The following is a 27328-nucleotide window of genomic DNA, read 5'->3' on the forward strand; positions in this document are numbered from 1 at the left end:
GTTAGTAGGAGATATCTCTGAAGCAGAGGAGAAAAGTCACTACTATAGCATGGCTGCATGAAAAATAGGGCTTCTCACATTGACATGTTAAAGAAATGAGTATTTAAAGTCAAACATGTTTTCATGAAAGTATAATTTTTTTGTATTTGATGTCAACTCTGTTTTTTACTTTCTGGAGTGTTGTAAATTTACAGGAAAACCTGGAGATGAAAGACTTCTCAAATTATAGTCCTCTTATTTAGAGAAACACCAAAAAAATCTTTTATGCTCTAACCTCTAGAAGAGTTTTCCAGTGTGAGCAATTCAGCAAAATCAGAAACCAGCTCATGGACTCCTTTCATGTTTGATCTTCAGGATTTCCCCTGTCCTTCAAAACTCACCTCCGTGAAGGCCGTATGTGGCCGATGCTTTGTTGCCCAAGGTAACAAGGCAGAGAACTATGGCACTGTCAGTTCCCAATTTAGATCTGAGTCACCCTAGTGATCCAGCACCATACCCCAGTCTTGCACAATTTCTTCCCATGTATCCTGGGTTTTTATGGAGTGAAGGATAGTGGTGAGTATTGGCCTGGATGGTCAAGATGGAAGAATGAGAGGGAAGTGTGAATCCTGCGGCTGGGGGTGCCAAACTAGCAAGGTATTTGGTCCCTCAATGTATTTCATTAAAAGAAAAGGCATTTAATTTACTGCTGCTCTTTCTTGAGGTGTGAACAGTGTATGGAGAGGTGGGGTGTGTGTACCATTTTCCTCTTATCTTAAGCAATTGGCTTCATCTCTTCCTGAGGAAACTTCCTATCCTTGGACATAGCGAGGCCTACCTATTCCCACATGAAGTGCCTGCACTTCCTCAGTCCTCCTGTTTTGCTCTTTCAGTTAAAGAAAAAAACAAAGAAGGAGAAGGAGCTAGAGAAGCAGAAGAAGGAGAAGGAGCTTTGCAAAGTAGAGGCAGCTCTGATGGACCCCACTCGACAGCCCCAGTCAGCAGATGACTTTGACTGCCTGGTGCTGAGCAGTCCCAACAGTTCCATCCTCTGGCTGCAGTACATGGCTTTCCACCTCCAGGCTACAGAGATTGAGAAGGCCAGAGCTGTAGCAGAGAGAGCGCTTAAAACAATCTCTTTCAGGTAATAATGGGGCTCGTGATGGGGTAGTTGTGAAAGAACACTGGTAGTATCAGTATGTGTGGAGTGGCAGAGTCTGTTTCAGTGAGCTCAGAGGGACTAAATGGTAGCAATTGTCAGCTGGTCCTTTGACGGTCTGACCTGAGTCATCACAGTTGACCTACAGCTGACCGACTGCAGCTCACGAGCACAGTAACTCCCAAAGGTGGTACTGGGTGCACAGACATTCTTCTGAGCAGTCAGAAGGGTTTGGAAGAGCATAATGCTTTCAGTGATGTTGTCCTTAAATCAAAACATGAAACAAACTGTGAAACTCTTGTCACTTTTGCCATAGGGCTGCACCTTAAATCATCTCTACTGCATGATTAAGTATATTGTGCTTTCTTGAACCATCCTTGTGGTTTTTAATTACAAACAACAGTGATCAAAAATTGTAATGTGAAACAACTGCTGTGCTCTATTCCAAAAGTGGTGTTTCAGGGAGTAGTATGTCCTCTTTCTTTGTCCTGGAGGCAGGCTACAAGTCAGTGAGTGTATGCAGGGTGGTTTGCAAAACCTGTTGAAGACTGGCAAAAGGCTAAATATTCTTGTTCATATCTGCTTTAAGGGAAGAACAGGAGAAGCTGAATGTCTGGGTAGCTCTGCTGAACTTGGAGAACATGTATGGTACTGAGGAGACACTGATGAAGGTCTTTGAGAGAGCTGTCCAATACAATGAACCTCTGAAAGTCTTCCAGCATCTGTGTGACATCTATGCCAATTCTGAGAAGTACAAGGTAAGGTAGTGCAGGCAGGTCCCAGGCACTTATCCCATTCAGTCACACCAGTAAGCTTTGAATGCTGGCTGTGTAAGCTTCCAGCTGGCAGATGTTAGACCTGTCCTGTTCCTAACTGGAATTAATAGTTATGATTGACAGCGGACAAGGATGCATTGATGCTTTTCTGTCATAAGTGTTTGGAGATACCTGGCGTAAGAATAAGAGTTTCAAAGCTACAAGTCTTAGTTATGAATCTGTGTGATCTAACCCAACTCTGCCCTTCCAGCAAGCAGAAGAATTGTACCACACAATGCTGAAGCGTTTTCGTCAGGAGAAATCCGTGTGGCTGAAATACGCCTCGTTCCTCTTGAAGCAAGGCCAGACTGAGGCTACACACAGACTTTTGGAGCGTGCTCTGAAGGCTTTGCCCACAAAAGAACGTAAGCACTGTGCCCCATCCTTAACGTGGATCTTAATGGTGACAGGTCTCTAGGAGACAGGGCTGCTCTCTGATATCTCTGCCTGTGACACCATTTGTAATAAGTAAAAAGTGCAACCAGTTGATGCTGAACATGCTGCCCTTGTCTCTCAGGAGGGGGAATATCAAACTGAATGTCAATGCTAAATCCACCTGTAATAGAATTTGCTGTGATACACAAAGGCAAAGCACTCAGAGCAAAGGCAACTTTGAGTTTTATGGCTGTTCACTTGGTCTAGTCCTAGGTTTGTGGGGCTGCCCGTAGATGCTGCATGATACATTTTGAATGTAAGAACAAACCTCTCCTGCAGAGAGCTGAAATAGGAAGTGAACTGTGACCCTTCTCTCTCCCACTTTGATCCCACCTTAGTCCAGGACCACTTTACAACAGAGCCTTTTATCTCTGGGTAGAGGTGGTTCTGTCTCTATGCTTGCCTCTGTTTGTGTCATTATCACTTGTGTTTGTTCATATGGAGAGAGCTGCTGTGATACCCTAAGATATCATTACTTGTTCCAGATGTGGATGTCATTTCAAGGTTTGCACAGCTGGAGTTCCGTTTTGAGGACACAGAGCATGCCAAGGCCCTCTTTGAGAGCACACTCAGTAGCTATCCCAAGCGGACAGACATTTGGTCCATCTACATGGACATCATGATCAAACATGGCAGCCAGAAGGAAGTACGGTGAGTTGTGGTGCACCAGGCTGGGAAGGGGCAGAACACAGTGTCTGGAGGGACACTCAAAAAGAGCAGAGGTGCCCTGCAGTGTGAGGTTGTACAGGACTTCCCAGAGCAGAGCAAAAAAGAATTTTTATCACCTAGACAAAGTCTTTGCTGGGACTGAGGAGACTCCAAAGAGTTCCATAAGACAGAGGGAGTCTGATTGGCCTGCATGACAGAAACTAGAGGCCTTGCACTGAGGTTGATCAGTCCCTCTAGAGGGATTGCCTTATATCTGAAGGGTGAGATCAAGCCCTTTTATATCGTAGCTTTTTTTTTCTGTTTTCTGAGAGTTGATGAAAGGAAGTAATTTTCCACATCTACTTAATGAAGTAGGGTCCAATACAGTGAATGGATCTTTGCTTAAGTTGACCAGCAGCCTTAGAGTTCTGAAAGCAAATAGAAAGCTTCTACTTAGAGATTTTGACCAATTGTCAGGAATCTCTTTCTTCAAGCACAAGCACTTCACAGCAGATTGTGTATTTCCCCTGACTTTCTGCTTGTTGTCAAGACAGGGTACAGGGCTTGTATTGAGTGCTGCCACTGACACAGCGATCTGAATCACTTTGGTTTCTTGCAGGGACATATTTGAGAGGGTCATACACCTGAGCTTGGCACCAAAGAAGATGAAATTCTTCTTCAAACGCTACCTGGATTATGAAAAGAAATTTGGTACAGCAGAAAGTGTCCTGGCTGTTAAAAGAGCAGCACTTGAGTATGTGGAGACCAAGAGTTCCCTTACTGACACCTAAATATGGTGCAAGTAAAAGCAGAGAGACTTGACTCTCCGTGCAGTGTGGGAACTGAGAGTGTGGAGTTTTACTGTGACTGTCCATGGACAGTGAATTTCTGGAGAGTGTTGGTCTATGACCAAACCAGCCTGGAAAGAACAAACAATGAAATGAAATGATTTGGCAAAGGTTTGCAGCTCTGTCCAGATGTTACAAATAATCCTACTCTGTTGATGACACATTTTTAAATACAGACTGTTTTATATTCAATAGAAATATCAGCCATACCTGTTCTACTTTCTGGGGGAGATAGTGCAGTTATGGTGCACTGATTTTAAGTACAATAATGTCTTATAAATTGATTTCTCTCACTGTCAAGATAGCAGAGAAGATTCTTGCCTTTTGGATGAATTAACACTTCAAAAGATCTATCTCAGGTGCCTTTGTGCTCCTAGGAATTGTCAGAGCAGCACAGGATTGTGGCATAGTTGAAGTTTGAAGGCATTTCTGGAGATATCTGGTTCAAGCTCTTCCTCAAAACGGGTCAGCTAGGCTAGGTTGCTCAGGTCCACATCCTGTTTGGTTTTGATTTCCCCAAGAATGGAGACTTCACAACCTCTCTGAGCAACCGTCTGTTGTAACAAGCTGCCAGGGATTGATGACAGAAAAAATTGTTATTTTCAGTAGTCACTGTCTCTTAAAACAAAACACTGAAGTCAAAGAAAAAAGCGGGGTTTTCGTGCTGAAAAAAAGTCATCCCAATCTAACCTTCTGCTTGGAAAAAGCCAGGTGTCTTGCTTACTTGCATAGGCTCTGACATTGATGTCAGTGCCTTATGGTCCATATCCTTATGGTTCTATTCTTGTAACTTTCCACTAAGATGTGGATGTGATCATCCACGTTTTACAGAGGAAGAGCTCAAGGCGAGGGGAGAAGCAGGGTATGCAAACAGGTGTGATTACCCAGCATAGACACTAGTGAGTGAGTGCCCAGCTTTAAAATACCAAACTTGAGGAGTCTTACTGATTGTAGGTGCTCTGAATTCACAACCAGAGCTCTGCAGGACCCAGCTCTTCTGCCTCTGTGAATGCCCAGTGTTGGCAAGGCTGAATGAGTCAGCATTTATTTCATTCCCAAATCCGTTGGGATCCAGAAACAAGTAATTTCACTTCTTGCCCCCAGGGAGTGCAGGGTACTATATTCGGATTTTGCTTAATGCTCTTGTAGTGGAGGAAGCTGACTGCACCATCCAGTAGCAGCTGCTGCTTTTTTTTAAAGAACACAACTTCAATGATGGTGGGTGTTTCTTTTGGTTTAATTAGTTGCATAACAGAACACGTAAATAAGCGTTGCAATAGAAACCAAGATCCCTTTGAGGTATGGTTTCTTCTTCATTACTGGAGCTATTACAGTCTCTACAGTGGGCAGGGAAAGACCTGTATGTAATTCTCTGTACTGGAGGAGCCTGGTTTGAGCCCATCTTGCTGCTGGGAAGTGTGCTCTGCAATGGGTTGTTGTCAGTCTTTGGAGGAAAAGCAGAGGGTGTGAGCTTATAGCCTGTGTGATCTGGCACACCAGGAAGACAGGTGGCTTAATCTCCCTCTTGGCTTCTCAGTGAGAATCCTAGCCTGGCTGCTTGTGCCAGTATGTAAAGCCATGTGGGTTAATGTTCCTCACCTCAGCATTGTCACTGGGGGAAGATGAGTGACACGAACAGCAGGGATAATCATGGGGGTGCTGGTGGTCCATGAGGGGCAGAAGCCCAAGGTTGCCTCAGTGGGGGCCATGTTTAAGGTGGCAGAGGAGAAAAAACAAATCTCCACAATTGCAAACAATTATTTCTGAGTGTGGTGGCTTGCTTCCTCACTGTCGGCTCTCCACTCAAACATGCCTCTCCAACAAGAGGGAGGGAAAACGGACAAGCTGGACAAGCCTCTAGCCCATCTCAGCACAAGGAAAGTGACTGGATTTAATGCAGAAGAGAAGGGAGGTAAACAGAGCAAAAGATGGTTTGTGCTAATGGTTTATTCTTAGGATAAAAATCAGTTCTCAAGCATTACGTGTCTTGCTCCTTCAAAGGAGGAAAGGGAAAGAGAAGGAACCAGAGTGGAGGTGGTTCAAAGGAACAACTAGGACTATCAAGGAGAAAGGCAAGAGAAATAAAGGAAATAAGAAGAACAGTGCTTTGTTCCAGCAAGTTACCTTGTGTCTGCTGGCTGTGTGGGGGTGGTGTGCATGTCTGCATGTTCCTACTCGAGGGCCAGTGAGAAGAAATGCAAATGAATTCTCTTTCATCTCAAGTTAATGCAATTTCATTTAACTCCCATCTGATCATTTCTGCAGATTAGTTGATGATGAGGCTGGGAGCCAAGCCTTCCCACAAATGCAAAGCAAATCTGTAGAGAAGCTGAACAGGGATCCTGCCATGCCTCACCCATTAAGTGGTTGTTCCAGCCTCTTTATGTCAGGGAATACCCTCCAGCTGTTTCTTGCAAGGCACCATACTTGTAAAAAAGTTTCTAAATAATTTTCTCTCCTTTACTGCAATTGTGTATCCTGATGTACAAGATTTGTGCTACTCACTGCAAGAATAACTAAAAAGCCGTGTTACTAACTTGTAATATGTGGTAATACTTGAAAACATTCTAGGATGATCTGGATAGGAGAGGATCTGAATGTTTAATAGAAAGAAAAAATAAGTTCCCAGTTCTTCAGTTCAAAGAGAATGTTAAATTATGCCTTTTGTGCCACCCTGGAAAAAAACCAACTCAGAAGGCAATGAAAAATAACTCATTTAATAATTTATTTCAAATCTTCTTGTATGTAAGCCCCTCTGAGTTCTGTGGGTTCGAGCAGTTTTTTTAACAACTTAAGGCTTTTTGGTAGATGGTACAGTGTAAAAGGAAGTTGTACCTAAAATGAAACAGTACAACTAGGAAAAACAAATTTCACTGTCCTGCCAGCTCTTGAAACAGTGTTGTGTACATAGGGCTGATCCGTGGGAGAAGAGGGAGAATGCCAGAAGAGCAGCCATGAAACCATAGTCACACTGTCATGGTGAGGGCAGTAATTTTACACCCTTCTTATGGCCAAGTCTATAAAAGAGACCTTCTGTTCACAGGGACCATTTAAGGCAGTGGAAAAAGTTTTAGAAAATTCAGTGGTAGAAGGGTAGGGAGAGAGCTGCTTCCCCATCCTGTTCTTTCCCTCGTTGTTCCAGGGCTGCAGTCCCAGTGCAGCAGATAGCTGCCAGCCAAAAAAGCACATTGCATACACCTTTCTCATCCCCCTTCCCCTCCAAGAAAGATGCTCCATTAATACAACTAACTAACTACAGTTAGGTAGTATATACACTATATATATGTTTATATATACATATATGTAAAACTAATTCTGGTTGAAGTCATCCTGCAAATTGCAACCCGAAAAAAGACAACTTATCTGATGGTTGGATGAGAAATTCAATGAGCTGCAGACAGTGGTGTGGCTCACTGTAGTGATTCCTCTCAGCCTCCACCTCACCACTTTGCCCAAAAACTATTCTGCTGATGGCCTCCCCTGGGTTTATAAAAGGGGGGGTGACCATTTGGGCAATTGTTAGGCACTTCAGTAACAACAAAGGGAGGTTGGTGTCCTACCCAAATTTCAACTTAATAATTACAGAGTGCCTTTCTGAATACCAGGAATATTGGTGATTCCTCCTGCCTTAGTCTTTCAGTTATTTGGTGTGTGGCTATATTACTGATCCGTTCCTTCCCAGATGATATTGCATCCCCCTTTCCACAGGAATTTACTGTTTCCCTCTTTTCCCTGTACTGTAAAGTTTGTAAAGTGCTCTGGGCCTGCCTGTGTAACAGGCATTGCACAACTGTGGTAAGAAGATACCAATGTCAATAAAACAAGTAGATGTGTGGGATGGCTGGGGCTAACTCTGCCACAGGGGAGACAAGTGTCACAGTGAGAAATGAAGGAGTCGCAGTGAGAAATGTGCCCATCTCTCACTCCTGAAGGCTTCTGCTGGAGCATCAGATGGGATGCACTGACAGCCTGGAGGTAAGGGCTGCACCTTCTCTTTGCTCACCCGTGTCTCTGGGAGCAGCAGTGAGACTGTTGTCTCTGAGGGAGGGGTTCCCCAGCTCAATGTGTTGCTTTCTACTCTCTACCTTGAGGCTGTTCGTCCCTGTTTGCCATCTGAGAGAAGTAATCCTTCCAGGAGGAATGTTCCCAGTGAATCCCTCACTGTGCACTGATATGGAAGGCCTGCCAGGCAGTCTGGGGAACCACTGCCAGCACCCATCTGTCTTAGGAAGCCAAAAAGAGCAGTTCATGGCCTTCTGGGGTTGGCCCATTCCCTTCCACTCCTTTGGCCCATTTGTGGAGCCGGCTGTAGAGGGGGAAGCCCTTGTTCTCCCGGTAGATGTAGACGCCTGTGATGGCATTCCACTGGGGGCTCGGCTGGACGCCCTCCACCGGGAACTCCTGCACCAGCTCCTTTTCCTCCTTGTCCAGTGCCACGAAGCCAAAGAAGTGCTTCACATTCTTGGCTGCCAGGATCCTGGAGTGGACCTCGGCTGTACGTCGGAAGAGCTTGTCCTCATTGGAGCGGTACTGGGCCCAGTAAGCCTCCTGCCGGTAGCTCAGTGGCGAGCAGCAGTGCTTCAGGCACTTGGTGAGGAAAACCAGGACTGCAACGATGCCAATGAGCAGCCAGCCAAAGAGCTGAGAGAGAAGAGAGAGGCTGCGTTAGGACATGGCAAGGTGGTCTTACCCACTCCATGTGGCTTTTCCCCGGCGTGCCTACCTGGGATTCGTATCTCAGCCTCCGTGTCACCTCGTCCCTGAACTTGGTGAGGTTTGCTGGTACATCTCTGCAGGGGAACCTGGCCAGCACCTCAGCCCCGTACTCAGGTGGAAACTTGTCCAGGGAGGATGGCTTGACAAACTCACTGAGGGCACAGATGTAAGCTTCCCCTCTCAGCAGTGAAATGACCGACCAGGTGACGGGTGCCACAGCTGCCCGGCCCATGATGGAGCCAAAGAGGAGGAAGGTGGCAGCGGCAGAGAAGTTCTTGACACCACGTTTGTGGCACTCGGCCACCAGGTTCCAGGTGTGGTTGTTCCAGATGACGCCAATGAGGAAGAGGGCCAGGGCTGGGACACCAATGGCAGCCAGCCCGTAGATGTAGTTGCGGGCAGGGGAGCAGGGGCAGTGGAAGGCAACAACCGAGAAGAGCTCCTCGCTCCCCACTGTGCCCAGGGCCACCAAACCATTGAAGATCATCACGTCTTTGCTCTTGAAGAACAAGGAGAGGAAGCGGAAGTTCTCAGCGATGAGGGCGGCCATCTCGTCCCGGGGGTGAGAGGAGGTGTGTGCTGCTGTGGGGGGCTGTGCTGGCTCACCTCCCAGCACCAAGGAACACTCCAATGAGAGGTAGAAAGGCCTTGTGCCAGCTGACGTGCAAGGCGGTGTTCCAGGAGCAAGACACCTTCACTGATGTCCCCTCCTCCTACCTGGTGTCCCAGCCTCTGGAGTTGATTGCTGATACAAGAGATACTTCAAAAGGGGCTGAAAAGGGATTCAGCCTAAGCAATATATGAAACTTCTGACACTTTAGTTTCCCACTAAGCTCTCCAAAAGCATTGCTACAGCAAAGGTTACAGGTGGGACATCTGTTTCTGTCCCTGTCATTTGCATGGTCGTCGTCTTTCCATCTCTTTGGTTTTAGTCACCTCCCACAGAGGCAATTATTGTCAGTGTCACTGCCAGACTCTTGATGATCTCCCAGACCTACAATGAAGGAGGACACCATGTTACTGGGAAAACTGGTCCAGAGCACTGGCACTAGGATGTGTCACCAGCCCTGCCACTGACTCACACTAGCCCAGCTGCATGTGGCACGTGGGTGCTGGTGCCGCACTGCCTTGAAGGTGCCATGTGTGGCTTTTGCCTCCCTCTTTAGACCTGATGACTTAATTAATAGGCAAAGGTATATGAGGGAGGCAGCAAGGGGTGCTGTGAGACAGCCCAGCAGGTTTGGGTGCAGAGAGATGTGGTATGGGAGGCCCAGGCAGGAGCAGCCTCCACTGAGAGGGGTGAGGGGATGCTTAGGGGCTGTTGCTGCCAGCTTTTCTGGGAAAAGAGCTTATCTTGATGACCCGGGATACAAACACCAAATGCTGATAGAGCTGGGACAGCAATTACGTAGGAGTTTTTGCTAGGATTAGGTGTGGCAGGATGATCTTCTCCTCTCCCACAGCTGGTTGACATAATCATGCTCCCTTGTCCTGGCCTGCAGTCCCAGCTCAGAGTCAAAACTGCTGCCCTTAAATTGAGCTCCTGAGTTGAGCACCTCAGTGCCAGATGCGCTTCACTGCCCTTTGCCTTTGTAGCTTCCCCCAGCACAACACTGGTTATACCCCACTGACTGGGCTGCAGGCATTCAGGACCAAGGGTATGTGCCCTGATTTTTTTGAAGCATAAGGAAATAATTGGGGAATGTATCCATGCTCTCTGCAGTGATGTCCATCCCTCCAGCCCACTTGCAAGATAGATTTTATTAAGTTCTTAGTTGACTTTCTGTCTGCACCCTATCCCCACAAGGTTTCATCTCAGGAAGCCTCAAGCCTTGCTAGCTCTGGGAACCCTCACCCACGTGATGAAACCTGCTGGCCTTAGGGGAACTGCTGTCATCAGGGTTTGCTGGAGACAGGAAGGACCCAGGCACCCCACTAACCGTCTCTGGCAGATTGCAGTGCTGGCAGCACTGGCACACATCCGAGGCTCCCAGGGAGCCTGACCCACAGCAAGGCTGCCCTGAAATCTGTCCCAGTGCCAGCATCTCCCAGTTGGTATGCACGGAGCAAGGCTTCCCTGGGCCAGTCCCAACTGCAGGGACAAGACTTCAGGGACCTCCGTTCAGAAGAGACAAAGGCACCTTAATCCTTATGATCTCTTGTACAAGGCTTTCTCATACACTGTGCTTTACATCACTGTGCCACAGTTCATCTGCTGCCCTGACAAATCCTGGTTTACCCCCTTCTGCCATGGGACAGCAGAGGGGAACGGGGGAAGAAATTTGGCCTCTGTTCTTTGTTTTGTCTAACCCGTGGCAAACCCTTTAAAATCACACCGAGTTCAACTGCAAACAGCCCTTAACGTCTTCCTGCAGCTTCCCAGTTTTCCATTTACAAAACTCCCTCTGCAAAGGAGACAGACCAGCTGAAAACTGCCACCGCTTGGTGCGGAGCCAGGCCTCCATCTCCAGCTGCTGCACTTGGCGGAACACCATGTTTGCAGCCAGATGCTAAACCCGCAAACTTGTTGTAGTTCAAGCCCCTGTTATCAGTTACCTGCAAACAACCCTGAAAAACACAGACCTGTGACCTTCCTGACAGAGCCTGGCAAACAGCAAGGCAAAAATCAGAAGAGCTGGCAAATGGAAGTATGTAGTTTTGGGGTGGGGGGTGGGGGGGTGTTACCCTGCCTCTGCTTGGTAGTTATGGTCTGGGAAGAGGGTTGGGTAGGAGGGGAGGGGAAAAGTTGTTTGCAGCAGATAATTTTTTAGCAGCCTCTGTTAAAGTCTTTCCCCAAAACATATGAGAACGAGAAAAAATTAAGTCACTTACTTGAAAGGTTGTTGAAACCAGTTCTGGAGCCTTCTCAGCTCCTCACGTGGTTTTTGCTGGGGCTCTGGCTGTGGTGGGTTCCCAGCAGCGCACGGGGTTGTACAGAAATGGGAATGCAGCTGAGGCCGGCCTGATGGGTGAAATGAACTCTGGTGAAAACAGCCTTAAGAGTTTGTTAAGGCTTCCTTATTTAGTTTGAAACGTGCCCTCCGCTTTTGGCTTTTGGGAGGAGGGAGGAAGTTGTTCTTGGGTGGGGCAAAGAGCGGCGCTTGGATTCTGCTGCGTGCAAGGCTGAGGTTGTGCCTTTAAAATGAAAAAAAAAAAAGGAAATGAAAAGCAGAGAATGAGTCACTGGAAAAAGCTGATCGCCCTTTTTCAGACCCGCGATGCAGCTGTGCAATGGCTGGCTGGGATGGCCTGGAGTTTCCCTGGAGAACAGGAGCATTGAGGCGCTTTGCTGGGGTGCAAAGGGGAAATGGTGGATCCCCCCAGCCTGGGGAGTGGATGCAGCCCCCATGGCCCCCAGGGGATGCAGTCACGCTGGTGGGAGCCACCCTAAGCAGGCAGGGGGAATCCTGTGGTCCCATGAGAAGGGGCAGGAACTGCTGCTTTAGTACATGGTAGCTGGCTGAGACAGCAGGGAAGGCACCCACCTGGCTGGGTTTTCAAGAGAAGCATGAACCTGCCATCACACTCTGTGGGGTGGCCAAGTTTTGCTTCCCAGTACCCAGGACTGAGCAGTGGGGCTGCTGCAGCAGGCTGAGAGCTGAACAGGGCTGGGGGCCACATGTGCAGGGCTGGGCACAGCCTGCTGTCTGGTGAGCACGGTGCATTCCTGCCCGGAGCTTTTTTGTTTGCTGCTTCCTCTGCTTGAACGATGCCTGTGAGGCAGCCAAGGACACCTCACTTTCTCTTTGCATTGCTCCCTCCTCTCTGCCATCTGTCCCTCAGCTCCAGCTTCTGCCCAGCCTCTTGCAGAGGCTGGAGGCCCCCGTCCTCCTTCCCCAGCCTCCTTGTCATCTTGTCCCCAGGGTTAAACTCTGCCCTCCCCAGAGAATGTCTTCAGCACAGGCAAATCTTCAGCGCACCCACGTTCCCCTCTGCCTGGAGCAAATCTAGGCTTGGCCCAGCATTGGCAGTTCAGCCGATGGGATTTTGGACCAAGTCCTCCTTCCTGCCCTCAGATCTGGGGTCCTCAAGCGGGTTTTTGCAGCTCCCAGTTGTTTGGGTGTGGTGCCACCCCCTTGGCACTCCCACACCTCCACGCTTGCCTGGAGCTGGCTCTCTGGCTTGATGGGGACCCTGGGGCTTGCTCCACACTCAGGGCACTGCTGCTAAACAGGCTCAGCACCGGGACCACAGCCCAGATGAAGTCCTGGGGCCATGTCAGGTTCCCCAGGGACTCCTTCCAAAGGCAATGAACAACATCCCCAAAATCCAGCACAGAGAGGACAACCTGCCTGGTCTATGAGGACTCTCTGCAACTGCTGAAGCTGCTGCATGAGGGCGGAGCTCTAATCCTAAAAATCTGAATTAAAAGTCCAAAAGCTTCCCTTTGCAAATACATGCTTTTTATTTTGGTACCTTAATGGCTGTGCCATGGAGCCTGCCATCCCTCCGTGCTCCTCACCATCTTGGAGACTCAGAACGTGCCTTTCTCAGTGAGCCACGAACAGCACTGAACTGCAAACAATAGGAGTGGAAACCGCCTTTATCTTTTAATCTCCTTTCCTATGTAAATCAGGTTTTGTGCCTATTAATTTCAGGGCAGGTGTCTTAATTAAAGTTTGGGGTGTGAAGATTAATGACAAAACTGTCATGCTCCTTTCTCCTGGGAGTTAGCCAGATTCAGCCTGCCCTTGACTATGGGCTTGCTCAGGCACTCTCACAGCAGCCAGGAGAATTTCCTCGTCATTTTGGTCCTTTGTTCTCCTCTCCCCACAGCCACTGTGGAGTTACACATTGATAATTAAGGTTTATGCAAATGACAGTCACCTCAGTTACCAGCCAGCCATAATAAGTTGTTTGAACAAGAATACCACAGCAGAAATTTCAAGGGGATGGGCATCTTAGAAGGGATGCAGCAGAGGTAAAACTCATCCCTCAAAAGGGGTTTTCCTTCTGCATATTGGCAATAAAATCAGGGCCACTGGGAAACGCTCTTCTGGGCTGAGATTTCCATAGTCATCTCAAGGGCCTGCATCCCATCATCCCCAGTTTCTGTGGAAATGGGCAGCCACCTTGTATTGTGTAGGTTTGGCAGTACCTTCTGACTTCTCCTCTGAGCAGAACACCCCAGCTCGCACAGCCCCAGCAGCTCGGGCTTGGCCTGGGGCCCTCACAGCCCTTTTCATCCCATCAAAGTAAAGAAACACCAACAGCTTTTGTAAAGAGCTTTTATAAATCCTGTGTCTGAGCACACAGAGCTTGAACAGCAAGCCTTAATTATTTATTTATCTCCTTAAACAAACACCCAGGTGGTTTTTAACAACAGTCTTTGTGTCAGGGAAGAATACAGGAAAAATTATAAGAACAAACCATCCTAAGGCAGATTTGTGGCAGGATCTCGGCCTGGCCCATTCCCTCCCCACCCCCCCGCTGCTGAATGATAACTGTTCTCCTTGTCTAGATATTTCCTTCAAGGAGCATCTCTATGGACTCCTTGTTGAATAGTCTCTATGACACTAATCATGCTGTTCCTGTCACATGTAGCGGCATATGGGATATCCCTTCACTAGCTCATTGTTTCGGTCAAATTTATTTTAAAGCTTTTCTTGGCCTGGAAGCTGTGTGTCTGTGGGGATGTAGTACGTGGAAGAATGTGTAGAATGGGAAGACTTTTAGGGTTTCATGACTTGGCAGGAGAAAGGGACACCCCCAACTTGTTTCTCCACCAGGGTATTTTTAATACTGCCTAAACCCACATGCTCTTCTCAGTGCCAAGCACATCATAATAGAGAGGAAGTTTTGCACATCTGGTCATGTCTCTCTTGGCAACCACCACAACACCAACCTGGTGCTTGGTGGTGTGGGACACACGGTACATCTGACTACTACATCGCACCCTTCAGCATCCCCAGGGCTCATCCATCACGACCTTGCATAGTTGTCCTGCTTGGCACAAAACTCATTGCCTGAATTACCAATGCTGTAGGATTGGATGTGAGAGGAGATGGGACTGCACCAGCACCACTGAGACTTTTGGATGCCTGTTCCCCTGCAGCTGCTGTGGTGCTGGCCCTTGCCTCTGCCTGGCTTGAATGCCCTGTCTGTCCCCTCTGCAACCCATCTCCCAGAAGTGCAATCTGCCTCTACATAGCCCTGCGCCCCCTCACACCAAGCTGTAGTAGGCAGCTCTCTCCCTTCGGGGTGTGGAGGGGTGCACGGGGGGCTGCCCTTCTCCTGCCCAGCCATTTCTACTGGGGAGGGCAGGTGGGTGAAGGTGTAATGGGGGTTTGCATCTGTGCCAGCTCTTCAGGGCCATGTTCATGGTGCCCCGGTCAGTGATGCCCAAGAGCTTCTTGGAAGCTTCCCCAGCATCCTCAGAGGTTTTCCTGGGCAGGTGGCAGCGAGCAGCCACCAGGTCTGTGCTCATGCCCTCAAAGAACTGCTGGATGCAGACCTTGGCAAAGCTCCTGGCATGCTCCGCACACGTCTCGTCGAACAGCTTGCGCTCGATGTCGATGTAGTGGGACCAGTATCTGCTCTTCAGGAAGGCAGCCTGGCTGAAGCAGGGCCGAAGGGATCTGACCAAGAAAGCCAGCGTGGTCATCAGCAGCACAAAGCACCAGCCCAGGGCCTGCAGGGATGAGGGGGAACCAGACCTGTCACAGATAGGCAGAGCACATGCCCAACACTTCCCACCAGCCAGCAGGAGCCCCAGGCTGTGAACAAACCTGGCTCCCCTTTGGGCCATTTGACATTTGGCTGTGTTTACACTGCAAGCTGGATGAGGAGACCCTACGTACCACATCAGTGCACCTACGCTGAAATTTTGTTCAGTGCACCCACATAGGCAGCACCTCTCGCTTCTCACCTGGTAGAGCATCAGCAGGCAGTGACCATAAATAACACCAGGCTGAATCCTGAGTCCAGCCCTTGGTCCTGCCTCCGATACGACTGCACCTCACCTGGGTCTAGGACAGTCTGTGTCCTCTGACTTGCAGTATTGTTCCAGATACTCTGTGTTTATGCAGCTGTCTAACTCTTTTTCCAAGCTGTTGGACTCAGTAACATCTACTGTGAGCGAGCAGCAGTGACAGCTCCCCTATTAATGGGGTCTGACAGGAAGGGTGAGATGAGGGCACAGCCAGGACCAGTCTGTCTCGTTCACCATCAGTCTTGACTCAGGCTGCTGCCAGGCTGTGCAGGCAGAGCTTGTGAGGGTGAACCCCCCTGTAAATGCATCCCCCTAAAAGAGCACCTGAGACAGGGGTGTTTAGGTGGGACCTCTTGTTTTGTAGCTCCCAGTGTTTCCCAGCAGCTGGTAATTGGGGTCTACCCAATAAAATCTGCTTTGTGTCTTTAGAGAAGTCCCTGTGGCTCCATTTCTCTTAAACAGGATAACAACCCCTGTCTGCCCTAAGGAAATCAGGCTTTTAAACAGGAATACATGAGTGACAGGTAGGTCAGACCATCCAGCACAGCCAGAAGCAGAGGGCTTGAGAGGAATTAAACACAGGACAAGCAGTTAGTGGCACATCTTCATTTGTGGTTCCCTGGGATGGTTAATAAACACACACTGGTTATTCCCATGCAAGTGGCAGAGGCAAGTGGCATAGATGGTTATCAGCCCGTTGCTTTCACATGTTATAATAAGAAGCAAGAGCAACTGCAGGCAACAGGAGAGCCTGCCAGCTACTGAGTAACATCCACATCAGACCCTTCTGAACTTGCTCTGAATAAATCCCTGGATACAGTTTGGCTGTGTGTCACTGCTCTGCAGCCCCAGGCTGCCCAGGCAGGAGAGGGTACCAAATTATAAGGACAACCTACAGCTACAGCCTCTGCACCACACTGGAGGCATAACTCTGCAGAGCTGAGTCTGAACACCTTGTACCCCTGTGAAATCACCAGTCTCTCCTTGATTTCAACAAGGAGATTCCATCAAGGAAAACTAAGGCTGGCAGTGCCTAACCCGAAACCACCACTGAGGGCACTGCCACAATGCCTCTTACCTGTGAGATGCAACGCAGGTACCTGACGGCCACTTCATTGGCAATGAGCTCCTGTCCATTGTAGATCTCCTTGCAGGGGATTTGGGCAAGGACCCGCTGTATCTCCCCTTGGGAGAGGAGGGGGTGGCTGGCATTGCCCAGGGTCTCCACAGGCACGGAGGTGCAGAAGGCACAGGTGATGCACTTGCCATCCAGCAGTGTCACCGAGACCCAGACGGCGGGGGCGATCATGGCCCGCTGTGCCATGGAGCAGAACATGTAGCGCAGGACAGCCGGGTCCTTCCCTCGCTGGCACTGCGGCCGCCTCCACTCCTCTGCCAGCATGGAGATGTTGTTGTTCAGCACAAAGCCCAGCAGGAACAGGATGAATGGGGGCACCAGGAGGATGCCCAGCCCATAGGCCATGTTGTAGTGTGGCAGGCAGGGGCAGTTGAAATCAAAGGCTGAGTACATCTGGGTGCTGGCAAGGGCCATGATCCCGCAGATGCCATTCATGAAGGACTCCTGGTTGGACTGGAAGAACTGAAAGATCATTCGAAACTTGTCCATCTTCCCTTGATTCCTCTTCCCACCGAGGTCCAAGCTGTGGCCTCAGTTTACTTCATTCTTTCAGATTTTCTCTTCAAAGATGGGCATCACCAAGTCTCTGTACAGTTCACTGTTTCATTCATGCACTCTTACAGACCTAATACTTAAAAATAATTTTTTCTGATGATTTTGCTGCTTGCAAAAGTTCAGAATTTTTTCCTCCTGCTCTTCTTTGGATCTATGTGACCTGGGTTTTTTCTGGTTTGCAAAACCTGATTTTGTTCTTCCCCATATCCCCATTTCTGCAGTCTCCCAGCCACCTTGGCTGGAGGGTGCAAGTGTTACCCTGGCTGTGTCCTCTCCAAAGCACTCTGTGCCCTGGGTACATGTAGAATTGGTTGATTGGCCTCTGTGAACCTGTTTGCAAATGCAGGAGGTGGGTGCTCCTCCCAGGACTGAAAAGAACACTCCACCTCTGCAGTGGTGACACACACGGAAAAGTGAGATGCTAGAACTTCCCCCTCCCTCCATGCCTGCATTGCCTCAGCAACATCTAATGCAAGCATCTTGCAGATCTGCCAGCCCCCTCTTCTGTACCTGCTTCACTGGGAAATACCTCTTCTGTTTTATTCCGCAGAGTGAAGGGAAAAGGAAAAGCAGAGGAAGGAGATGTAAAGCTCCTGATGCTCTGTATCTGTATTGCCGAGGTCTGTTAGTGGCTCCTTTCCGTCTTGCAAACATCCACATTTTAGCCAGACACTTGTAGCTCCCTGTTTTTGACAGTCCTGTGCCCTCAGGGCTTGCGAAAATATCCTTCAAACCGTGGCTCAAATAGTCTGGAAACACCCAGAGTCACATAGTGCTTGTCCTGGCTTTGGGAGTGGAGAAAAAAGGGCATAGAAAGGAGAGAGGGCTGCAGGTGGATCCTGCTGAAAGCATCTGAGCCCTGGGTACCTTTGCCTTCTCAGGAGATGCTCCCTGCCCAGTAGGGCTGTGAGATGCATGTTTTCCCCTCAGATTTCTTCTTTTCAACCACTTTCAATGATCATTTCTGAAGGGCTGGAGTGCACATTGCACTCCATGGCAGTGATGGAGGATGAATGATTTTCTTGCAGTTACCTCTTGTGGGTATAACCCCAACCCCTTGATGAATCCTGGATGTGCAGGAACTGGGAACACAACAAGGATGTGCAAATCCTGCCAGTGACTGCCCTGGCCCAAGGGCAGCTGCTATTCCCCAAAGGGCTATGTTTCCTAGAGGTACCAGATCACCTGTAGGCATGGACTGTGCAGAACCCTTCCTGCCCAGGAGGTCAGCAGGTAGCATGAGCCCCGGAGGCTGAGGATGCAGTGGAGCTCCTGTTCCTCTAAAGATCACTTGAATCCTTCTGGGAAGGGCAGACTAAGGGCAACCTGAGACAGCAATGTGCATCCATTCAGCAGGAGAGGCTGGGATTTGGCTATATGCCTTGGCCCAAGGCTAAGGTGTCTAAGGACATGTTTCCCATGCCGCCAGTGCATAGTGCAGTGAAAACTTGTTGCTGTCAACTCTGCAGATCCAGGGGCACACTTTCCAACATAGATCTGACCAGACAGACTCCTCCCCAACTTGCCAGAACTGAGGCAAACACTAATGACATGTGATTGCTTGTAGTTAGGCTAGGCTTAGCTCCTACAGCACAAATCCAAAAGAAGTGGATGGTGTTGGTAGTGTTCTCCTGCATCTCTGTTCCCAGTTCACAAAGCAGCCTTGGTGTACTAGATTGCTCCCTAAAGCTGGCCAAAAGATGGGGGATTACAGGGACTGTGAGTGGCTGTAAACCAGATAGTTGCAGGCAGTCCAGGCACCAACTGTGCTGTTGACATGAGTATCAAGATACATCTGACTGGACACTAGCACAGCTGCATTGGTGGCTGTGGGATGTGTCACCAAGGAAGGTAAGCTGTACAAAGGTGGGTGGCACACGGGAGAAGCTTTTCCCCAAGATTTCGCAGTTTGACAGCACAGAGGTAGGAAGCCAAACCAGGTGTTTTGACCATTAGTCAGTGCTGAAGTTTCTGATGTCTCCCCCACAACAGCCCTGGAGCTCAGTTGATGAAGCTGATTCACCTCATGACACCACACAGGTGAGCACAAAGCATGTGGGTAACACCTGAGCAGTCTTAGCTTTGCCTCCTGTGCAGAGGCTAATTGCATGATCTCATCAAATGGGAAGAGATTTTGCTGCATGAATATAGATGAGGCTTATTGTATTGCTAGCTAAGAGCTTAGGCTGGCTTCCCTATTCAAGTGGTGAGTGGCTTTTTGAAGGGCAGTTTGCATCAAAGCCTGCGTGAATCAACCTTGTAAAAAGCAGAGAGCTTTTTGATCTCCAGGAAGACTCTGCCTTTCATTAAACATGAATGAAGAGTCTGAGTCTGCTTGGTGTGCAGCACTAGCAGTTTTTACTGAAGCCAGCAATAGGTCAGTGGGAATCAATAAAGAGCCCATAGAAGCCAATGCCTGGGTCTCTCTTTCCACGTTGCCTTGTTAGGGAGGACTTTGTTACCATGAGCTTCCCAACAGCAAGTTCACTCCAACTGATTTGCAAGAGAAGGCAGAGCTAAAGCTTCCTCCCGCAACCCTAACCTGCTTGTGCTTTGGAAACCAGGTCCTGGAAGAGAGGGTACATGCCCAAGTCCTTCCTCCCTTGGGGTCCTGCACCTGGATGCCAAGACACAGTCCAAGCTGTGAAGTTGAGGAGGGCTTTGCATGTCCCAGTCAGTGTGGGATATGGAGAGGAGGGGCATGAAAGCAATAACAATTGTCCTCAGGAGAGTTTGGAAAGTGACTGGGGAAATGTCTTTGCAGTCAGCCCTGCTGTTTCACAGGCTCTTTGCAGATGAGGATCCCTTAGGGCATCAGATGTATTTGTAGGTCAGGCACCAGAACAGCCCAGAGAGACAGAGCTGCTAAAGTTTGTGAACAGCCCTCTCTGCCCCAACTTCCATAGGAGGGCACACACTCTTTGTGTGGCTTGTGGGAAGGGACCTGAGGAGATTGCCTGGTCCACTCCCACTGCACAAAGCACGTTCAGGGTCACATCTCACTGGGTTGTAAATGTTTTTATGGATGATGGTGCCCCAGTCTCTCCGGGCAGCCTGCTCCATCACTCTCAAAATAAATGTTTTCCTCTATTTAAATGGAATTTCCTGCATTTGGGGTTTGTGCCTGTTGCCTCTTGTCCTGCTGTGGAGTGCCAGACCCACTTTCCACAATGGAGGAGAGTTCTTGGGCTTCAGAAGGAAACACAGCATGGGACTCAAAGAGGCTGGGAGGAATGAACACCCATGGCCCCATCCAAATGGAGCTACTCCATGACCAGACTGACCCTCCCAGAAGCATGTGAGCCTTTGTAGACCTGCAAAATCCACAGCAGCACCCCTAAACCCTCCTGTTTACTCGCTCCTGGTACAGATAACAGATCTGTTCCTCTTCCCCTTTTTTGCATTTCATATTTTGTGGCCACCCTGGGATGACTTAAAACTTGAGAACATGGAAAGCAGCATGCAAAGGGAGCTGCAGACCTCTGTTCTGAGCAGATTAGGAAAATAGTAAATTTGACTAGTATGGAGTGGTGAGTCCGAATTGAGTCACAGCCTCAGATTTGTGATATTGTGTCTGATAAAAGTAAACCAGAGACAAAATTCAAAATGCAATGCTGATTTCAAACGAGAGCTTGGAAGCTCCCTGGATCTAAAGAGCTCCTGGTGGGAAGACCACTCTTTTATTCCCAACCAACAAGTGCCACAGCTGGCTTTGTGCACTCTCTGAGCACATCCAAGAGAGCTCAAGGATTCAGCTAGAGCTGATTTTGCTATGCAAATAAGAAAAGCTCTGCAGCCCATCTCTCTGTGCCTTGCAGCTCCTGACTGGGTCTTGGATGGCAGAGGGATGCAGCTGCCTACAGGTGGGCCATGGAATTATTTGGCCTCCCAGTGCTTTGCCAAGTACCTCCTCCTTCTCTGACCCATACATACAAACATCCTGGGGGGAAGATGACCCACCTGCCAGCAGCTTCACAAGTTAATTTGGGAGATTAATATATGTGTTTTCATTTTGATCCCTCATTTTGGATTTAGTCCCAAGGTGTCTTTGCCTCTTTCCCACCCTCTTCTTTCCACCTGGAAGCCCTGCTTGCCCCATCTAACCATGCATGCCCAAGAAGACATTTATTCTTCATCCCCCTCCTCATAGCCCCTCCACCTTGCACCCCTCGCTCCCAGGGACAAAGCGAACATCAGTGTGAGGCTCAGCCTGGAGGAATAGATGTGTCTGTACTGGGTTAGTTTGCAGTAAAGGCTTTAATGAATCCAAGCAGCAACACTACACAGAAATATCAGTCACACTGGCACCACGGTTGGCCCCATGTACAAAAGGGGCTGGAAAAGGAAGGTAAGAAAACAACCAGCATTAGAGGCTTAGAGATAAGGTTACAATCAAACAGTTTTTAATTATGGATGGAAATGCCCAAATAGGTGTCACAAGAATGATCCTTTGGATAGATTGGTTTGTACTCAAATGTAGCAGGAGAGTATTTAAAATCTTTGTTCAGACTCCTCAGGTAGAGTCAGTGTGTCCTTTCTATGGCTCAGCATCAGTGCTTAGAGCAGGTACCTGAACTCCAGCACAGTCCCGTGCCTCTGGATGTGTTAAGCAAAGCCTCCATCTCCTTTTCCTTCTGCAAATCCAACCCAATCCAACCTATTCTTATTCAGGGGTATCTTCAATTCAAGTTATGCTGCTCCACGAATTTCAGTGTGTTGCCATATTTTATTTTTAAAATGCATGGAAGTATTGATGGGTTGTTAGAGGGAGGCAGAACAGTTTGGCAGCTGGGTTGGGGGGCAGCCAGAGCTCTCAGCAGATGGGAAGATGTTGGAGGTGGTTTTACCTTTTTGAGTAAACGTGTTGGTGTGGTACTAAAAGAATTGCCAATTAAATAATTTCTGAGTCAGCACTGCTAACCCTCTGAGCCAGGTTTCACTGAAATGGGCAGTGAAACCTCTGTGAGGCTGCCGCTCCAGCTGGTTTGTGTACACAGCCAGATGATACTCCCTTGGTTAAATCCTTCCTAAAGCAAGAATGGTTTTATTACAGCTGTAAGGACCTTCAAACTCTTTAATATGGCAAAAGTGCCACACAGATCCCTTGGCTGAGAAATGTCATTAACAGTGACTGAGTCCTGGACCTTTGGGTCCTCAGAGTTTGTTTATTTTGGAGGTTTTGCTAGGCATGCCCTGAAGCAGAGCCTTTGGAGTTGGGGTTTTGGAGGAAGGTGTGATCATCACTATCATCTGCCCACTTGGTCCTTGCTTTGTGTAGAGACTTGGCAGGGCTCCTTCAGTGTCTGCAGGACAAAGCCCCCTTTACACATTGGAGTGCTGGGGGAACTTGGAGTGGGTACTGGGGCTGTCTGCCCAGGGCAGAGGGGATCTCTCTCGCCCCAGAGGATGTCTCTGGGTTGCCTGACTGACATCCAGGGGAGGTTTGTCATAGTACCATGTTTTCAGAAGTTTGTTCACCTGGTCCTGATCTGTGATGCCCTGGAGAAGATCTTCCTCTCCTTCATCCCTCTCTCCCTCCCTAGGCAAGTTGAAGTTGTGCAGTTTGATCTCTTGCCGCATGCTTTCAAAGAAGTGGAGGATGCATTTGTGAGCAAAGAGACGGCTGTGTTCACAGCAGGTTTCCTCAAATATCTTTTGCTCGATGTCAATGTAGTTGCTCCAGTGACGTGCCTGCAGGAGGCTGGCCTGGTTGAAGCAAGGTCTGAGCCAGCGGGCAAGGAAAGCTGCTATGATAAGGATCAACAAAATGCTCCAGCCAAGTGCCTGGATGATAAGAAATAAGCTGTGAGCAAGACAGACACAAGGACAGGCACGAGCTGTTTGCCTGTATCAGCAAGACAGGGAGTTTGTGTGGCTGGAGGGGAGATGTGGCATATCTGAACTCCTGTCTTTGATCTGCCCCTGAAGTCCAGCACCCCCATCTGCACTCAGAGGGTTGGTGTAATCTCATTCCAGAAAATATAGGATATTTATCTGTCCATCAGTTGTTCAGTAAGGATATGTGTTTGCAAAGTTAGCCTGGAGCAGACGGGCATTTGCTTTGAGCATGGGAGTGCCCCAGGGAAAGGGGACTCCTTTCGTTCTCCAGTGAGATGCTCATCTGCCACCTACACTGGCTCCAGGGCCCAGGAGTCCTCACAGCAGGGTGAAGACAGCCAAGACTACATGCAGCTCCCTTTGGTAAGAGGGAAGAGCTTGTTTTCAATGATCTCCCACCGGTTGTTTTCAATTCCCATCCCTGACAATGGTGCTCCTGTACCAAGAGCAGAATCCAGTCAGGGCTCCACTCCCCATCATGTCCTGTTCTATCATTCCTGAGCAAGCTGTTTTCATCTGTCTATGCTTGTGCTGTCCTTAAAACAGCAGCTCCTGACTGCAAGGTTAGAAGTTAGAAAGAACTTCTGACATCGGACAGTGCCTTAGGAGACATCTACATTCCTTACATCCTGCTTTTTGTTATTTGGGTTTAGAAGCTGCTTTCTTCTAGAAAGAAAGTTCTGTTAGCTAAACCATATGTTGTTTCCTTCCTTTTCCCTACCTGAGCAACTTGAGATTATAGCTGAGGGTAGCAGTACTTTAAGGCATAAAAAAGCACACAACAGCCTTGCTCCCAGTCTGACCATGGTGAAATGGAGACAAATGAAGGAAGAGTAGGAGCAGATGCCACATGCCTGGGCACCTCACTGACATGAGGGGCTCTGCCAGCAGTGACCTACCTGGGACCAGCAGCGCAGGTACCTGGACACTGCCTTGTGGGATGTGTTGTTCCTCATGAGTTCATCGTCCTTGCAGGGCACTTTGGCCAGCAGCTGTTCCACCTGCACTGGGGTGACATTGGCAAAGCCCACAAACTTCTCGGGATCCATGGAGCCACTGAAAGCACAGATCAGGCATTTGGCATCCAGAAGGGTGACTATGATCCAGACGACAGGGGCAACCATGGCTCGCTGCACGATGGAGGAACACATGTACCTAGGGCAAGAGAGAGAGAGGTGAGTGGGGAAATGCTGGGAGCTTTCTCCTCAGCCAGAGCCTTGAGGAATGCAGGCTGTTTCATGCTAAGCAGCCCTCTTGGAGCCAGGGAACTGACTCCCACGACTCTCCTCAGCATTGTCCCAGTTGATGCTTCTTGTGCTCTGGGATGTCTTTGTTGGTGCTGCCTCCCAATGAAACCTGCATCAGCACGTGGCAGGGCTCTGTGTGCTGCCTGCATTCAATCAGTGTATGGTCTCCTCATTACACGCTTGCCTTGACTGTACACTTATGTCTCCCATGCACAGATCCTTATCAGCTCTCCCTTGTCTTCCACATTCACACTTTCTTTTCTCATCAGTTCAGTTTCTACCTGGAAAATTCCTTTTCTCTGCAGCCTTTCTTGCTACACACTGAGCCAAACTGTGTTCTCCACAAAACTTTGTATATAACAAGTGGAATGTGATTCTCCTCTCCTTTCCACCAGTGTAAGTCAGTAAAAACTCAACTGAAGGGAGGGAAACCACAAGTCTAACGATAAGAAAATGACACACCTTCTGCACATTTAAACGGAAATGCCTCATCTTTTTGCACATGTAAGCCCCAGGAGACACCCCGTGAGTGCATGAGAAGGCAAGCAGCAACACAGTTTCTCAGGGTGATGTCACAAATCCAGGTGCTGAGGCACTCCTGCTCTCCTTTGCTGGGATGGGATAGACTGCCTTCATTTCTGCTGGAGTAAATGTATTTGCCAAGCCTCCACCCCTCCAGGCTCATGGAGAAGGGTCTCAGGAGATGAGCTTACAAGAAAATTAATTACCAGGAGGATCAAAGCTATGGAGAGAGACAGTTAAGCAGGAGGTGAAAAGAGGGATGCCACTCCCGCTGCAAACCCCACCTGATGACAGCTAGGTCCTTCTTTCTGTGCCCCTGTGGTCTCCTCCACTCATCCAGCATCACCAGGGACTGCCTGTTGAGGATGAGGCCACATAGGAAGAGGATGACGGGGGGTACGAACATGATCCCCAAGCCGTATGCCATGTTGTACCGGGGCAGGCAGGGGCAGCTGAAGTCAAAGCAGGTATACATCTTCACACTAGCCAGGGCTAACAGCCCACAGATCCCATTCATTACAGACTCCGAGTTGGACTGGAAATACTGGAAGATCATCCGGAAACGGTCCATCGTGTTGTTTTGGCAGGGGGTGCTCCTACTGGGAAATCCCTGAGCTGCCCAGAATAGCCTGTCTCCCTTTGTTTCTCCTTCTGCTGCCACAGGGCAGGGGATGCAGCTCAGCCCTCAGTCAGCCAGGGCAGGAGGATGAGGATGGAAGAGATCTGCTGTGGCAGATGGATAAACCCTGTGCTGGGGCTTCCCCACTGGCACACGGTTTTCACAGGTCTGTCTCTCGCCCAATGCTTGCCTTCTGGAGTGGTTGGTAGCATTTCTAGGTGAGGTGATGGATACAGCCTCCAGCAGCTTTTTTTTCCACCTTGTTTTTCATTTTCAGGGCTGTCCCATGTGCTAGCCAGTGACAACCTCCAATAGTGCTGGGTCCCTCCCTCCTGGAGATGGTAACTCTCAATGGAAAGCCATTGGTGGATGCCTGTGAGCTGCTCTCTCTGCTGAATGAGGGCTGTTGAGTGATTCATCAACCAGGAGAAATCAGGTAAGTCAAAAGTGCTTATCTGTGTTACTGCTGCTGCCCCGTTTCTCTTTGGTGACTCAAGTCCTCAACTCTGAGTGGGGCAGGGGGGAGGCAGGGAACACAGCCTGGCCCTGAGCACACCACATCACTGTGAGCTCTGATTTCCCTATGAAAATAGGTTGAAAGGACCAACCCTTCAGTCAGAAGGCTGTAAGAATCATTTCCAAAGCCTGGAATGGGACTTTGGGACACATCCTACAGGTACTGTGAATTTGTACCACACTTACATGTCCGAGCCCCTTGCACTGGGGCACTTCTTGCTCCCCATCGGAGGGCACAGTGCAATCAGAGCAGTTGGCTCTTTTGTTCCATAGTACTGGATTATCATCTTCTGTCCATTTTAAATAACCCGAAGGCAGTTCCTCTTTTCCTCTCAAAAGCTCATTTTACAAATAAATACAACTCGTTGCCATACAAGGACATATTCAACATCATTTTTCTCTACACAGCTTTCCTCCAAGAACATTTTCAGGTTTCTTTTCAGCTCAAGTTTCCAAATGGATTCAGGAAGGGGGGTAGTGGCAAAGGGTGTTATGTTTATCTATTTTGTTTAAAGTGAAAGGAAACATCTCCACTGAAGTACACCTGCTGCCAGCACTGAGGTTTCTGCCCACACTGGCTCCCATTGCAGGGCTGGTTGCCTTGATGGGATCACGTTGAAAGGGATCAGCAGGGAGGGGTACCTGTAGTTGTTCACAGGCACATACAGATGACTCACGGGGCCACAATGTCACCTCTTCCAATCTGAACAGCAACTTGCGCAGTTACTTCAATGAACTACAATTGATCCAGCCACAATATTTGTGTTCTCCTTTACCTGTGGGTGAAATGACTGTTAATGTTCATCCATCAGCAATAAAAAAACACGGCTAATCAGCTCATGTTTCCATTTTGACATTATAGGATATCAGGACCCCTTCAAGTTGTTGTTATAGGGCATCATGACCCCTGGCTGAACTCCACAGATGATTTTTAGCCAGGGTGCAGCTGGTCACGGTTCTCAACTGCTTTAATACTCGGTGGTTTTCTCATTTAATGGCTTGCATTTATGTGCTGACTTTGCTTCAGAAAGTATTGTGCACTCTCTGTAGAACAATTACTTTAAAAAAATAATTTTGCCTTTCCAGCTCTCCTGGGTAAACACATAGTAAAGGCTAAATAGTTCCTCACAGTTTAGGAAAATAAGATGTAAAAGGAGTAGGAAACATCCTCTGGAAACATTCTCTGGACAGGACAATCTACAAGGGAATTTTACTTCTTCCAAATGCAGTCTCCTGGCCTCGATGTTAGTGGTCTGTAAAGGATGCTTCAGGGTAAGCACTGTGCTCTGTTGTGATGTGGGATCTCACCAGTAACTCAGAGCTAAGACATGGATTTTTTGAATTGTAGAAGAAAGGGAATAT

At 48.7% G+C, this 27328-nt stretch overlaps 4 protein-coding genes across 6 annotated transcripts in view; 1 reads left to right on the plus strand and 3 right to left on the minus strand.

Moving 5' to 3' along the window:
• The window catches only part of PDCD11 (programmed cell death 11), a 28856-nt gene extending 22188 nt beyond the window's left edge, over window positions 1-6668 (plus strand). For all 3 annotated transcript variants that reach the window (XM_027648074.1, XM_027648076.1, XM_027648075.1), the window contains exons 32-36: window positions 873-1123; window positions 1728-1896; window positions 2165-2318; window positions 2874-3039; window positions 3656-6668. In XM_027648074.1, the coding sequence (XP_027503875.1) occupies window positions 873-1123; window positions 1728-1896; window positions 2165-2318; window positions 2874-3039; window positions 3656-3827 (912 nt within the window). In that variant the 3' untranslated portion in view covers window positions 3828-6668. The remainder of the gene's footprint in view (window positions 1-872; window positions 1124-1727; window positions 1897-2164; window positions 2319-2873; window positions 3040-3655) is intronic.
• Window positions 6669-7295: 627 nt separating this feature from the next.
• On the minus strand, window positions 7296-11642 carry CALHM2 (calcium homeostasis modulator family member 2). Its single transcript, XM_027648077.1, has 3 exons — window positions 11433-11642; window positions 8608-9594; window positions 7296-8525 (listed from the first exon to the last, which is right to left on the minus strand). Exons 2-3 carry the CDS (start codon window positions 9148-9150, stop codon window positions 8109-8111), a joined length of 960 nt encoding a protein of 319 aa, XP_027503878.1. The 5' UTR covers window positions 9151-9594; window positions 11433-11642; the 3' UTR covers window positions 7296-8108.
• Window positions 11643-14763: 3121 nt separating this feature from the next.
• Window positions 14764-17158, minus strand: CALHM1 (calcium homeostasis modulator 1). The gene is made up of 2 exons (XM_027648349.1): window positions 16610-17158; window positions 14764-15231 (listed from the first exon to the last, which is right to left on the minus strand). The coding sequence occupies exons 1-2, from the start codon at window positions 17156-17158 to the stop codon at window positions 14764-14766; spliced, it is 1017 nt and encodes a 338-aa protein (XP_027504150.1).
• Window positions 17159-22546: 5388 nt separating this feature from the next.
• Window positions 22547-25402, minus strand: CALHM3 (calcium homeostasis modulator 3). The gene is made up of 3 exons (XM_027648350.1): window positions 25116-25402; window positions 23962-24217; window positions 22547-23008 (listed from the first exon to the last, which is right to left on the minus strand). Exons 1-3 carry the CDS (start codon window positions 25400-25402, stop codon window positions 22547-22549), a joined length of 1005 nt encoding a protein of 334 aa, XP_027504151.1.
• Window positions 25403-27328: the final 1926 nt, after the last annotated feature.

The sequence above is a fragment of the Corapipo altera genome, unplaced genomic scaffold (assembly GCF_003945725.1).
Source record: "Corapipo altera isolate COAL_440 unplaced genomic scaffold, ASM394572v1 56, whole genome shotgun sequence".
Classification (NCBI taxonomy): Eukaryota; Metazoa; Chordata; class Aves; order Passeriformes; family Pipridae; genus Corapipo; species Corapipo altera.